The sequence below is a fragment of the Diospyros lotus genome, chromosome 13 (assembly GCF_014633365.1).
Source record: "Diospyros lotus cultivar Yz01 chromosome 13, ASM1463336v1, whole genome shotgun sequence".
NCBI lineage: Eukaryota > Viridiplantae > Streptophyta > Magnoliopsida > Ericales > Ebenaceae > Diospyros > Diospyros lotus.
In genome coordinates, this window is record NC_068350.1 from 1,120,849 (window position 1) to 1,136,344 (window position 15,496).

Below are 15,496 nucleotides of genomic sequence, written 5' to 3' on the forward strand. Positions count from 1 at the left end.
TATAGCTTATTATAAGTTTCAAAGATAGTTGTACTTACAAAAGTACAAGGTATTGATTAAAATAGTAAAATTAGGTTAGACTTATTTTTCTGCCATTTTCCCATAAGGTACAAGCTAACCTATTTGTTAATAGATAATTATTTGCATAATTAATTAAATACACATTTGCTACTTTATATGGTTACAAAGAAAAAAAGAATTTAATTATGGTTTTTAAACATATAATGAATTAATTAGACACATTTTATCCTACTTTATATGATTAGGAAGTGAAAAAAAACTTAATTATGGATATTTAAATAATGGGTGTCCTTCACGAGGGAGGGTTTGTAGGAATTTTTATTAAATTAACATTATTCACCAAAGTAGGATAGACATTGGATCCTATCTGACCCTTGATCAGAGTAATCTGCCAATTGGACTAGCGGTTGTCTTACTCAATTTTATAGCAACATTCAATTTGCTTTATCCTCCACTCAATTTTTTGGAAACACCACAATTAATCTCTCTCCATTTCAATTTAGTACAACCATGCCATATAGTGAACTTCCCACATGTTTACGTTACTATTATTTATTATCTTCCTATCTATTTGTTTATATATATATATATATATCCCTATAAATGTCTGGAGCTTGAGGGCACTATTTTGAGTTTGGACCTTCTCCTTTATCTTCATTATTTTTAGGTTGACCTTGGTGCTTTGAATGTGACGAATGGTCTATGACTTTCCAAAGAAACCCTCAATGAGTTGAGTTATTTAATGTGTTTTTAGATGATTATGAAGATATGGATTTGTTTGTGAGGGCTTAACAAGATATTGTTTTTGGGTTGTTGATAACTATTGCGAGAGGAAGAACCTCTAGTTAGACTGGCTGGTCTTGGATTCCCAAAGGCACAAAGCCTTTTGTTAAGAGTTGGCATAAATTAGTGAGTTGAACTGGCCAGTCTATGCCTAGGAAGCCTGCCACACCAACTAGTTGGTCCCTCTCGACACAAGACTTGCCAGTCTAACTGGCATGCCCCTCTCGGTTGAGGCTCAGATCGCATCCAATGTTACTTTGATATAAAATTGGAAAAAATCATGCTAACTTGATAAAAAAATCGGCTTTTTATATGTGGGCTTACCCTATTTAAAAGTGTTTCAACAATTAAAACTTGTGAGTTTCCATTCAATTAATTGGACTTTTTTCAAGTGCATTTTTATTTTAAATTTATGACATTTAAGTGTGATATTAGGTAAGAGCCTTATCGAAGATAGGCCATAGATAGGAGTGAATAGACTTAGAATTCATGTAGCCGACGCCACATAGTGGAATAAAGGCTTGGTATGTTGTTGTTTATTATATATATTCATAATGAGGATAAATTTTGTGTAAAAACTATCGGGGCTTAAAGTCAAACTTCTCTCATTAATCATGAGACTGGTTAATTCTCTGCAGTACTTGTGCCTTTTTCAGTTTTTCAGCATCATTCTTTTTTGTTTTACTTGTTATATAAAAGGAAAATGCTATTGGTACACCCATTTTGTACATCTTGGGCTACATAAGGGGGTATTATGACAAAAAAAACCCCTCATGAGGCGCAGGGTATTTTGGTCATAATACCCCCTTATGTAGCCCAAGATGTACAAAATAGGTGTACATCTAGCATGATTTTATATAAAAACAAAGTGATTTGCCACCCCAACACTACAAAGATAAAGGAGGAATGCTCCCTATAAAATGTCCACCGTGTTGCATGCACTGGAAATTGCATCTGTTCCTAAATGGAATTGTTGGAGGGTTGCTAATGTACTGAATTCTTGGCTGACCTGTTACTCAATTCTATGAATTTGTGCAGCCTAATTGCTACTCAAGAGTTATAAGTGTGAATGGCGATGCACATATAATTATATTTGCCAAAAGAGATATTAAACAATTGGAAGAGCTGACATATGATTACAGGTTTTCCTCATAGTTCTTTTCTGTATTGTCGTTCTTTTTTATTCTGTATGGGATATCTGGCCTTTCTATCTGAAAATTTTTCCGGTTCTTGGAACAGCTTTCTTAATCAATGTTCTAAATCAGTTATCCGTTCTCCGGACTTCATTGTTTTATGTTGCAGATTCTTTTCCATTGATGAACAACTTGCTTGTTGCTGTGGGTTTCCAAGATGCCGTGGTGTAGTTAATGATGTTGAAGCAGAGGAACAACTTGCAAAGTTACATGTACCAAGCAGTGAATTGATAAATTGGAGAGGTGAATGAAAGAGGTAAGGATGTTTATAGGTCCTTTGTCCTTAAAAGATTTTTTTAAACTGTCTTTGAGTTGATCTCCTTAACATTTTTGAGGTGTTTCATAAAATTGCCACTGTTAAGGCGAAACCTAAGAAACATGAACTTTCTATGAAAATGTGTCCATGTCAGACACTGCCTCAAATGTTTCAGACACCTGATTGATCCTGTCATATTGTTCTGTAAGTTTTAGAGCTTTGCACACTTTCAACGTTTGGACAGCACGTGACCTTCAGTGACCTTCAGTTAGGCATATGGAAATATTGAAGTCTAAAGAGTTTTTAATTAGAACCCTGAGTTAATGGTTGAAACTCATTAATTTGATTTAGGTTGCTTTTGCATTTGCATCATCAGCTAGGGCTTGGTTTCCTGAGAGTTGGTCTCCTGAATGTTAGAATTAGGTACAATTTACAGTAATTACTTGAATCTGATTTTGTTTGTACTATCCTGTATGCAAAACCTGCTGCTTATTTCATTATTGACATGACATACTATTTCTTTTTGCATTTATTTTAGTATACGGTATACCATCTATTGGAGATGCATCAAAAGGTTATGCTGCCTCTATAAATTATAAAAGCGTGTTAGCTGAATATAAATTTGCAATCAAAAGGGAAAAAAGAAGCAGACACAGTCTCAAGAATGGGAGAGAGGTACAAGAACTCCGAGAAAGACTTGGTGGGAGCCTCCTAGGCACAATGTGCCTTATAATGGTCTCACTGAAAGTATGGTGTAGACAGAGAAGTTTGTTTGTTTTTTAAATTTAGTTTTATTGTATTTAAATAATGTTATTTTAATAAAAATTTACAGGAAGAGTATCAGCATGAAACAAATTACCGAAGTAGTAGTAGGACTGCCACGCAAGATGCCACATGACCAGGGGTGCTTGCGTGGCAGGGTCAAAGGGATAAACTCACTTGCCAAGTGTGTTTATTTGTTTATTTTGATCAATAAACATGCCTTTAGCTGATGCGCTGATTTAAGGAAACAATAAACGCACCCAGCAAGTGCATTTATTGTCAAGTGCGTTTATTTTTAACCATACTTGGAGGTAATTTCTAAATTTTCTTGAGCACTATAAATGGGCATAAAACTATAAATGCTTTCTCTTGCTGATTGTCGTTGCCATAGAAGGCTCATTCTGACCAGCAATCATAGAAGAAATGCTTCAGCTGCAGCAAAAATCACGCCATTGACGTTGGTGCTTCTTCCTTGGTTTGGAATAATCACGAATGAAGAATGAGGATGTTTTGTGTGTGATTGGAAAAGGAAAGAAAAAGATGATGGAATTTGGCAGCTGATTGGAGAGTTGCCAGTCAGTGAATTTTGTAGTTGATTGGAGAGTTGCCAGTCAGCTGCTTGATTTCAAGCCTAATCAATTGACTGAAGAGTTTCCAGTCAACTTGCAGCTGATTCAAGCAATCAGCCGCTTGATTTCCACAGACTAGATAGCCATTCCCCTCTTCGGAGACCTGCTACTGATTTGTTTTTCTTTATTTGTGTTGGTTGATATCTCCATTTCTGATTGCAGGTCTTTATCTCTAAGTCTGGGAAATTTCTATGTATTTTGAGTTCATCTGTTTATACCTGCTGCTGCCAGCACTTTCTTTCCCATAATATTCATTGTTAACATCTGTTTATACCTGCTGCTGCCGGCACTTTCTTTCCCATAATATTCATTGTTAACATCTTCTAAGTCAATTTGTTCTCTGCTGTGGGCACTTTTTTTCTCATAATATTCAATCATTAACATCTTCTAATTCAATTTGTTCTCTCTCTCTCTCTCTCTCGTTTACTTTTCTCGACTTTGGGAAGCATAACTGCTTGTGCTCCTTCAAACTCAAATTTTCAATTCCTGTGAAATTCGTTCATACCTGCTTCATCTTCATCAGCACACAGTTATCTAGAATATCTCCTTCTTCGAGTACTGATGCATTGTTTCATATTCCTTATGCAGAACTTTCTCATCTTTGATGCATGCCTATGTGAGATCCTTAAATTTTGGTGACAGGCTCCTCCTCCAACAGTCTGTTACATTTCCTGCCATTTTGTCGAAGGCAGAAAGATGCAGTTAAATTATTCTCCCTGCCCGGGAAAAAAACAGGGAGAAAAGAAAAGAGATATGGGTGTAAGGCTTCAGTTATTTGAACCTTCCCTCAGCTTTTCCTCTTTGGAAACCAGAAAAACTTGTCAGTTAGCTGTTTCTGTAGACGTGAACTGAATATGTGAAGCTGAAAAGGGTTAAGATGTCTTCAAATTTCATTAGCCCTTGTTGATGTACATTCCTATGTTTTACTTTCTGACTTGTGTAATTGGTTATTAATCATTTGATTTATAGAAAATCTTTGGTTCTCTTTCTCTCTCTCTGTTTATATATCATCCCCCATTAACTAATCAATTTCCTTTAACACTTGTGTTGTTTGGCTTTTGATTTTTGTTATGTGGTAGCTCAAAGTATTGATCCTACATGTGACCATTGTCTCAATATTTTAGGAAGGGCTCAATGTTTGTGCTGCGGCCACTACGTTGTTCTTTGCATTTTTTATTTAAGTTTTGTTCTATGGAGGACCAGTGTTATGTTATGAGAGATTTTCCCATCAGTTCCTTTTCTTTATAATTGCAATCATAAGTTACTTTAATTAGCTTAAGAATAAAAATGATTTAAAAATGTTCAGGGGACTTTAAAAGATGATGAAAATATTCTAAACATATGAAAATGTTTGGAAAAAATACTAAGAACTATTAAAATGTTTATGCATACTCAGTTGTTACGTAGTTGAACATGTTTGAAGTCTATTCATCCCTTTACATAATGGTAACAATAATTGGCTTGAAAGTAATTCAATACAAAATGTAAAGCAATACCAATCCAATCAATCTTATTATGCACAAATAGATACCTAGTTTTACATAAAATGAAATATAATATTAAAAATCGTAATGATGATGATTTTAATAATAAATGAATGTCAATTTGTTTAAAAATTTAGGAGATCATTCATGCCTTAAAAATATCTTCTCTGTAAGTCCTAACAAACACTTTGCTTGATAATACATGTCTTTAATAGCATGTATATAAGCTATTCGAGCTATTTTCATCTCTAACACCTTCCATAAGCCTTTATAAAACATGTAATTCCTTTTAGTTTTTTTTTAAGTTACTAAGATGCCCTAACATCACACTTGTTTCTCCGCCTTTATGGAAGAACATCAAGAAATACTTCTTTTGTCTCCTTTTTATCACCCTGTCATTTTTTGGTATATTTTGATTTTTGTATTTTATGTATTTCACTTGGCTCAAATTCATTATTTTTCTTTATATTGTTTTGACTAGCTTATGTATATCTTTTGCCCCATCTTAAGTGTCCAATTGGTGGTAGAAATTTTAATAAATTTTTATCTCACCAACTGCCTTTTTTGCTTCCTTTTTGGTTAAAATATACCTCTTCAGGTTTTCTTTGTCAAGTTATATATGCAGAGGCTATAACAAGCTCTCATGGTTTTATATTTTTCTTTTACCTCTTTATTCCGCCATCAAGACTTTCCTTTCAAGCTTTTCCCTTCGACGTTCTTCAAACAAAGAAAACCTTTAGAAAGGGAGATTTAGTTTGTATAGCTGGCAGGTGTAACTGTTTTTCATTATTTGGTTATAGCTATTTATATAGCTGCTTGATGTATTGTTTTTTGGATGACGAGTTTTCAATAAGAAAGTACTTCTTGATTTCTCTCCCTTCCGAATCTAACATGGTATCAGAGGGGGTCAATATTCCCGTCTGAAATTCACGAGTGTCCTTCCACCATTTTTTCCAGTCTTCCAATCATCTTTCCTGTCATCTTTCGTTGTTATCCTCTTCAATCGTTATGGCCTTTCCTAGATCTGATGATTCTAGTGTTCATATGGCCTCGATTGTCCATTCCGCCATCAATGAACCGTCTAGTCCTTATTTTCTTCATCATTCGGACAATCCTGGTTTGGTCCTTGTATCACAGCCTTTGACCAGAGATAACTATGCCTTCTAGAGCCAAGCAATGTTGATTGCACTTTCTGTGAAGAACAAGCTAGGGTTTATCGACGGATTGATTTCGAAACCTGAAGGTACTGATTCGAACATTCTCCATGCTTGGATTAGGAACAATGACATGGTGATTTCTTGGATCTTGAATTCTGTTTCTAAAGAAATTTCGGCTAGTATCATTTACTCTAATTCAACATTAGAGATGTGGCTTGATCTTAAAGATTGATTCCAACAGAGGAACAGTCCTAGAATTTTTTAGTTGCATCGTGAACTGATGAATCTTGTTCAAGATCAAAGTTCTGTTAGTGTTTACTTCACAAAATTGAAAACTGTATGGGAAGTGTTAAATCATTTGTATTAGATTAGTTGAGAGTCCCAGGTGGATAGTTATGTCAGGGATGTATTCGGTAGTTCATTTAATTAGTCTTACCGTTAGTTGGTTAGTTATAACAGCCAAGGTTGTTGGTTCAATTAGTTCTTGGTTGGTCCGCCCTTATGTTCTATAAATAAGGGGTCGAGGGCCATTAGTTCTATCTTCTTCTTCTCATTTTCTGATTCTATCTTGGAGAAATCTGTTCGAGTATGTGTTGTGTAAGAGGAAAGCTAGTGATTGCTTTGTAATCTATTGTAATCTCTGTATAGCCTGGGTATAGGGCAGTGAGAGAGAGTTTTCAGTACATGTGATCGTTTTTCATGATTCAAGATAGTGGAGAAGAGGCCTAAGGCAGTTTGGATGTAGGTTTCCGTAAGGGAACTGAACCAGGATAAATTTCGTGTCTTCTTGTGTGTGTGTGTTCTTCTATTTTGTTGCTTTCATATTCAGTCTTTATATTCTTTCGTGTGTGGGGTATTTCTGATTATCTTGAGGGCTGAGTGTTTGATTAAGCAAGGCGGAAGACTGGGACAACGGGAAGAATTAAACAACTATAGGCCGGTCTGCACTCGTGGGAAGTGCACTTGTGGTGGAGTTAAGGATCTTAATTCCTATTATCAAATGGAGTATATCATGTCATTTCTTATGGGGTTACATGATTCGTTTTCTCAAATCCGAGGACAACTACTTCTTATGGATCCTCTGCCACCTATAAATAAAATGTTTGCTTTTGTTTCTCAAGAAGAACATCAGGAAGATTGGGGTAAACCTTAATTTGAATACTGATCCTGCTAATAGTATGGCATTTTCTGTTAAATCTGATGTGTCTAAAGGCAATTACAACTCTGGAATGCATAATGGGGGCAGTAGAGGGAGTAATCATACATGGGGTTACAAAGGACCTCCTAGGAAAAATAGACCTTTCTGTACTCACTGTCAAATTCATGGCCATACCATTAACAAATGCTACAAGCTTAATGGGTATCCTCCTGGTTATCAGCCGAGACAGAGAAATAGTCTTCCTCCTTCTAATAGTAATGTTGCTGTCAATCAAGTTTCACATTCTGAGTCTAAACCTGACTCTCAAGATGCAGTTGGAAACTTAATCTCAAGCCTCAACACAAATCAGTTCCAGCAACTGATTTCTGTGTTATCTGGCCATCTTGCTAGTTCCCTCAAGCCTCCTGGTGACACCAATAGTGCAAGTACTTCTTTCACCACAGGTACTTGTTTTTCAGTATCTCTAAGTCCTGTTTTATCCTCTCCTCAGTATTGGATAGTTGATTCGGGAGCTACTCGGCACATTTATTCCAATGTTAATGCTTTTGTTTCTCTAAAGGTCATTCAGAATTTCACTATTACATTGCCTGATCATTCTTGCATCCTATCAATTTTTCTGGTGATGTTAGACTAAGTTCTCTATTGATCCTCAAAGATGTGTTGTTTGTACCATAGTTCTAGTTCAATTTACTCTCTGTAAGTGCCCTTACGAATGATTCCCATCTTACTGTTAGTTTCTTTCCTGATTGGTTCTTCTTTAAGGATCTACACAACAAGAGGATGATTGGCAAGGGTGACAGATTGGAGGGCGGATATGTTCTTAATATTGCTGCTCTGACTTTCAATAATGCAGCATGTAATTCCTTAGTTTCCCATGTAAACACTGTTTCTGTTTCAGCCAATATTTGGCATAATAGACTTGGGCATTTGCCATTCTCCAGATTACATGAGTTGCAAGAAAGGTTACATTGTGATGCAACAAAGTTTAATAGAGCAACTCCTTGTTATATTTGTCAATTAGCTAAGCAAAGAAGGTTATCATTTGAGTCACATAATCATATGGCTAAGTTTCCTTTTGACTTGGTTCATTGTGATATTTGGGGGCCTTATAATGTTACATCTCATTCCTGTCATCGGTTTTTCTTTACATTGGTGGATGATTGCAGTCGGTTTACATGGATATTTTTGCTTAAACAAAAGTCTGATGCTGTTTCTGTTATTCCCAAGTTCTTTAATATGGTTTCTACTCAGTTCAATAGTACCATCAAAAGCTTCAGATCTGATAATGCCCGGAATTAGCATTCACTTATTTTTTTTAATGAAAATGGAGTGTTGCATCAGTTTTCTTGTTGGAAAGACCTCAGCAAAATTCTGTGGTAGAAAGAAAGCATCAGCACTTGTTGAATGTAGCTTGTGCTCTTTATTTTCAGTCTAGGGTCCCTCTTGAGTTTTGGACTGAATGTGTCCTCACAGCTACATTTCTCATTAATCGAACACCTTCACCTTTGCTCCAACATAAGACTCCTTATGAAATTTTGTTTCAATGTGCTGTAGACTATTCCCATTTCTGGGTTTTTGGGTGTTTAGCCTTTGCTTCTACACTCACTGCTCATCGCACAAAGTTTCATCCTAGAGCACGGCTTTGTGTTTTTCTTGGTTATATGATCTCCAATCCAAACTTGAAATTTCTAGATCTGCAAGCGGCCCAGTTCTATCTCAAAGAAAGTATGCTCTGCAGTTACTTGAGGACACTGGTTACTTAGCTTGCAAACCAGCTTCAGTTCCTATGGATCCTAAGGCTTCTCTTAGTGCCTTTAGAGGGTGATCTACTTACCGATGTTTCTGCATACAGGCGTCTTATTGGCCGTCTTCTCTATTTGACTTTAACACGGCCTGGCATCGCGTTTGCTGTTCATAGATTGAGTCAATTTTTGGCTCAGCCTCGTCTGCCTCACCTGCAAGATGCTCATCATTTGCTTCGTTATATCAAGTTTCATCCTGGTCAGGGCTTATTTTTCTCCTCTTTGTTTGAAGGCTTTCTTTGATGCAGATTGGAGTTCTTGCTTGGACACACGATGTTCAGTCATTGGCTTTTGTATTTTCCTTGGTGATTCCCTTGTTTCTTGGAAGGCTAAGAAGCAATCCACTTTATCTCGTTCGTTGGCTGAAGCTAAATACCGTGCATTAGCTTCCACTGCCAGTGAATTGGTTTGGCTACAACAGCTGCTTCAGGATTTTTGTGTTCTTGTTTCATCCCCAGCTCTTCTTTTCTGTGACAATCAGGCAGTGGTCCATATTGCTTCTAATCCCATGTTTCATGAACAGACAAAACACATCGAGATTGACTACCATTTTGTTCGGGATAAGGTTTCTCAAGGGTTGATCAAGCTTATGCCTATCCGCTTTCAGCACCAATTGGCCGATGCTTTCACTGAGGCTCTGCCTTCTTCGTTGCTGGTTCCACTTTTATCCAAGATGGCTGTCAAGGATATTCACAGTCCATCTTGAGGGGGAATATTAGATATTTTACATGTTTAGTTTGCATAGCTGGTAGGTGTAACTGTTTTTCGTTATTTGGTTATAGCTATTTATATAGCTGCTTGATGTATTGTTTTTTGGATGATGAGTTTTTCAATAAGAAAGTGCTTCTTGATTTCTCTCCCTTCCAAATCTAACAATTTTCTTTAAAACTTTTACTATGTAAAGGTTTCTTTGTGGTATTTCAAATAATAGTAGCCATTTCAATCCATATTTGCTTAGCCTTTCTTTCTACGGTCTAATCTCTTATGCGATACTTTTTTGTTGAAAATAGCTTTTTTTTTCTTACCTTTTAAATCCCACCTTATCATTCTTGGGATTTATTTTGTATCATTCTCTATTTTTGATATAGATGTCAAGGGCTGTACACTTATATTGAGTGGTTAGGTATTCTCTCACTATAACTTTACAATCCTTAAAACCTAAGCAATCCTATTATCTCATAAGAATGTTGTTTATTTGGGTATCTGATGAGGCAACTTTTCATATGTGACCAAGAGTATATCTTGTTTCTTAAACCTAGTTGTAGCTATGTTGAGTTCATAGAAGAGAGCTCCCCTTAGTCCATGAGACTCCCCTGCTTTATGAGGGTTGGGGGAGAGTCATTTTAGGACATGGTCTTACCCTTGTTTTTCGAAGAGATTGTTTACACAATTTGAACCCATATCCCAATTACAAATGAGTAAGTTATGATTGTTATCATGGCTTGCCTTCTTACGATGAGCTCAACTGGAGTAGCAACATCAAAAATAGCTTTGCACTCTTTATTTATTTCTCCAAATTGATAACCTTATATACATCTCTATATCCATTCATTTATTTGCCCACATGACTATTTTCTCATCTCCTATAACGATATTCTCTCCTCTAGGTATTCCTTGCACCAACCACTCCAAATCCTTGCAAAATTTTGTCCTTGTCTCTTCTAACCCAACTTGTGGTGCATATGTAGTTAATAATATACATCTTTGCTTTTCCCATAACAATTTTAGCTACAATGGTTTTGCCTACTTTTCTTTTCATATTCACTTGCCTATCCTCTAAAGTCATCCATAATAATCCCCACTCTACTCCTTGCATGATTTTCTTAGGTATGAAAATTTATTATCAACATTTTAGCCTTTTCTCTTGTTCACCTTGTCTTTTGGAGGCAGATAATGTTAAAAGGTTGAGAAATATGATTACGTAGATAAAGTTGTTCGAGGTGAAAAGACTAGGAATATTGTTAGTGCCAGTGCGTATGCATTGGGGAAGCATCTAATAGTTTGCTCTAACAGTTTGTTGTTGCTACTATGTTTGTGTTTAAATTGATGTAGTTTACGACTGCAATTTATGTTTTGATTATTGATGTCTAATATAAGCGGTATTCTTATTTTCGACAATCAAGCTGCCTATATAAGTAGCTTATAGATATTTTGTATGTTTTAACTCTCATTTTCTGATTCTCTTAATAAGAGTTTTGCTTGAGGTATTATTTCTCTCTCTCTCTCTCTCTCTCGTTATATCCTTGATCTAATCCTAGGGTTTCTACATGGTATTAGAGCCTTCTGCTCTTCTCTAATGGCCTCTAATCAATCCTCCTCTCCTTCTCCTCGATCCTCGTCTTCTTTGTTGTTTGCTTCTCAAGCTGATTTCTCAGTAGTAGCAAAAGCCTTTAGCTTCATTTTGATAAAGCTTGATTCCAGTAACTATATTTTTTGGAAGGCTCAAATTCTAACTACAATTCGAGCATTTGATCTAGTCTTGTTCCTTAACAAAACTGCTCCTCCTACAAAAAGTTTGCCTGATCCAAATGGAAAAGACACAATTATCAATCCAGAATACTTGAATTGGATCCGATCCGATTAGCTCTTGTTGGGATGGCTCTTCTCAATAATTGGCGAAGAAGTTTTAGCATAGGTGATTCATTGTGAATCATCTGTCGAGTTATGGTTTACTTTAGAAAATCTTTATGCTTGCCAAACCATAGCTAAGTCATTTCAATTGAAGCAGAAACTAAGATCAATCAAGAAGGATGATCTCTCGATAAATGATTACATTCTGAAAATTAAGACAATTAGTTATTCTCTAGCTGCTATAGGCGAGCCATTAACTGATAAAGATTTACTATTTGCAATCTTGAATGGACTAGATCATGATTATGAAACTGTGGTGAGCTTAATTACCTATTAAATGGATGAAATTGATTTGGAGAAAGTCCGGTATTTACTTCTAATGCATGAGCAACGATTGTCGGTTAAAAATTCATCTTTGAGTGCTTCCTCTTTGAATTCAGTTATGTATGCAAATGTTGCATCATCTAATTCACAGAATAATACTGGCTTTGGTGACAATAATAGAGGAGGTTATTCAGTAAGAGGAAACAGTTTTATGAATAGAGGAGGAAGAGGTCGAGGAAGAGCGTCTAATAGAAGAATTTATTGTCAGTTTTGTGGCAAACCAGGTCACTTTGTTGACAAGTGTTATCATCGCTTTGATAAGAATTTTCAGCAACAAGTGCCTAATCAAGGTTTTACTCGAGCAAATGATGGGAATCAGTATAATAATAGAGCTTATGTGGCCTCCTTTAGTGATTCTAATGGAGCCTACATGAGTGAGACATGTTCTCTGTTAGGTTCTCACGATGGCAATAACCCTAGATCCTCTACTTCTTCTGATACTTTTGTTGCTCAATCTTCATTTTCAAATCCTTCTTGGTTTGTTGATTTCGGAGCAACATATTACATTACATCAAACCTGAATAACTTATCCTTACACACACCTTACAATGGTGGAGAAAAAGTTATCATAGGTAATGGTAAGCAGCTGCCTATAACTCATGTCGGTACTAGTCAGTTGTATACTATCCTCAAACCTACTTCAGTCCTTACAATTCCTAATGTTCTTTGTGTTCCAAATATGAAGAAAAACTTACTTAGTGTTTCTCAATTAACTCATTATCATAATATTGTGGATGAGTTTCACCCAAATGTGTGTTTGATTAAGGACAAAACTACCAAATTGGTGCTGCTCAGGGGACATCTTAAGGATGGACTCTATCGATTGCTGCCAGCATCTTGGTCTGCTGTCAACAAGAATTTTGCCCCATCCCTAGAGCCTTTATCTGTTGATTCAGTTTTTCTTTCTTTAAATACATCTAATAAGAAAAAGGCATATAAAAGACATAACTCATTTAGTTATGAGCTGTCGAATCTTGTAAATGTTGCTCAAAGAACTACTAATTGTCAGCAATGGCATGTTAGATTGGGACATCCCTCCTTGAATGTTCTGAAACTTGTATTGAATAAAATTGATATGTCTTGTTCACTCTCCAATTTGTCATTTTGTGACTCGTGTAGTGTAAAGTTGGAAAGTTAAGTCAACTTCCTTTTTCTAGCTGAGAAATTACAACTACAAAACCATTAGAATTGGTTTATTCAGATCTTTGGGGACCTGCACCTATTGTGTCAATTGAAGGATTTCGATATTACATAATCTTTGTGGATGGGTTCACTCGATATACTTAGCTTTATCCTTTAAAACTTAAGTCTAATGCCCTTTCAGCTTTCACTATCTTTCATAAATTTGCTGAAATTCAGTATCAAACCAAGTTTCGAGCTTTACAAACTAACAATGGAAGGGAGTTTAGAGCATTCTTACCTTATCTTCAATCCAATGGTATTCAACCTAGATTTACTTGTCCACACACACATCAACAAAATGGTATGGCAGAAAGAAAACACAGACACATAGCTGAAATGGGTCTAACATTGTTATCCCATGCCCACATACCCTTAAAGTTCTGGGTGGAGGCTTTTTAGACAGTTGTTCACCTAATCAATGTCATGGCCCTAGGAGCCATAGATGGGCAAAATTGTAATAGGGATATAAACAGTTGTTAGAGGGTAATTTGCAATTTGTTAGAATTTCAGTTGTTCTGCACATGGTGCTTGGGTTGAGGCCAAACAGATTGCACATGGGTGCAGGAGTAGTGAGGCTATAAATAAGCCACTGTTGGAGGAAGAAAGCATGCTTGAATTGATATTGAATCTCTCATTTTTCTCTCTAGAATTCTCTCCCATTCTCCCTCTCGTTCCCTTATGCAATTCTCCCTCATTTCTCTCTAATTTCTTCTCCCATTTCTGTCCCATTTCCCTCTTGAATCATTCTGTTTCAATTCTATTCAATCGGATCCTTTTGATTGTCAATTCCAACCCTGTTATGAACCCTAGGTTCATGACAATCAATTGGCTACCTGCTTTCCCTATCAAGTACAACACACCCTTTGACATGCTCTATCAAAAGCCACCTAACTATCAATTGTTGCAATTTTTTGGATGTGCTTGTTTTCCTTATCTTCGTTCCTACCACAAGCACAAGTTCGACTTTCATTCTACCAAATGTCTCTTTATTGGCTATACTCAAGCTGGCTATAAGTGCATGCATCCATCAAGGAGAGTGTATGTGTCTCAAAATGTGAAATTTAATGCTAATGAGTTTCTTTTTCTTACTCTGTTTGTCATTCCTTTTTCTACTTCTAAAACTGTATCCTCATCTTTAGGGTACTCTACTGACTTTCTTCATCCTATTGTTATTTCTCCTACAGGTCGTTGCTTACCCCTGCATTAGATATTATATGGCCTAAATACTCCACATGACTCTGTGCAAAGGCACATTTAAACACCTTAACATACAATTTATTGACTCTAAGGATCTCAAAAGTGGTTTTCAAGTGATCTAGGTGCTTGGCAAATGAGGGGTTGTAAATCAGAATGTCATAAAAAAAGACTAAAATAAATTCACGCAAGTAGGGTTCAAATATTTGGTTCATTAACGCTTGAAAGGTAGCTGGGGCGTCGGTGAGTCTAAAGGGCATTACCTTGAATTCGTAGTGCCCTTGGTGAGTTTTAAAAGCAGTTTTAGGGATATCTTGAGGCTCCATTGGGATTTGATGGTAACTTGATCTAAGGTCCAGCTTAGTGAAAACAAATGCATGCTTCAACTCATCAAGTAAGTCTTATACTATGGGTATGGGAAACTTGTCCTTGATGGTTATGGCATTGAGATGTCGATAATCGACGCAAAATCTCCACGAATCATCCTTCTTTTTGACAAGTAACACGGGAGATGCAAAAGGACTATGGTTGGGTTGGATGATCGATTTTTGTAACATGTCCTTAATGAGTCTTTCTATTTTAGTTTTTTGTTTAGGGGGATAACGGTAGGATCTCACGTTAATTGGTTCGAAGTTGGGCTTGAGATTGATGGTATGGTCACATGGTCTTTTAGGAGGAAGGGAGTTGGGTTTGGAAAAGAGGTCCTTGAACTCAATTAATAGCATGTTGAGGGAGTTAGTTTTGTGTATCTTCCACTGATCATGCGAATAGCTGCTCACTATAATTGTCAACTCCCTTTCCTGCTCCTACCCTTCCTCAGTGACCCCCAAAGCCTGGATGGAGAACAGCTACGCCACTTGAGAGAACTTGCTCTTGAGCATTCTCTGGAGTCTCTTCCCCGTTATCATCTTGCACACTC

The 15,496-nt window shown here is 36.4% G+C and overlaps 1 protein-coding gene across 7 annotated transcripts in view; it reads left to right on the plus strand.

Annotated features, from left to right (window-relative positions):
• Window positions 1-15,496, plus strand: part of LOC127788349 (histone-lysine N-methyltransferase ATX2) — a 93,202-nt gene that overhangs the window by 57,800 nt on the left and 19,906 nt on the right. For 4 of the 7 annotated variants that reach the window (XR_008020333.1, XR_008020334.1, XR_008020331.1 and 1 more), the window contains exons 20-21: window positions 1,843-1,946; window positions 2,107-2,253. Coding sequence is in view for 3 of the 7 variants with exons in the window: in XM_052316514.1 (XP_052172474.1) it covers window positions 1,843-1,946; window positions 2,107-2,248 (246 nt within the window). In the remaining 4 variants the exon portion in view is untranslated. Of the gene's footprint in view, window positions 1-1,842; window positions 1,947-2,106; window positions 2,254-4,232; window positions 4,663-8,206; window positions 9,121-15,496 lie in introns of those variants that run through there. The other 3 variants (XR_008020332.1, XM_052316512.1, XM_052316513.1) reach the window with 3 other exon arrangements.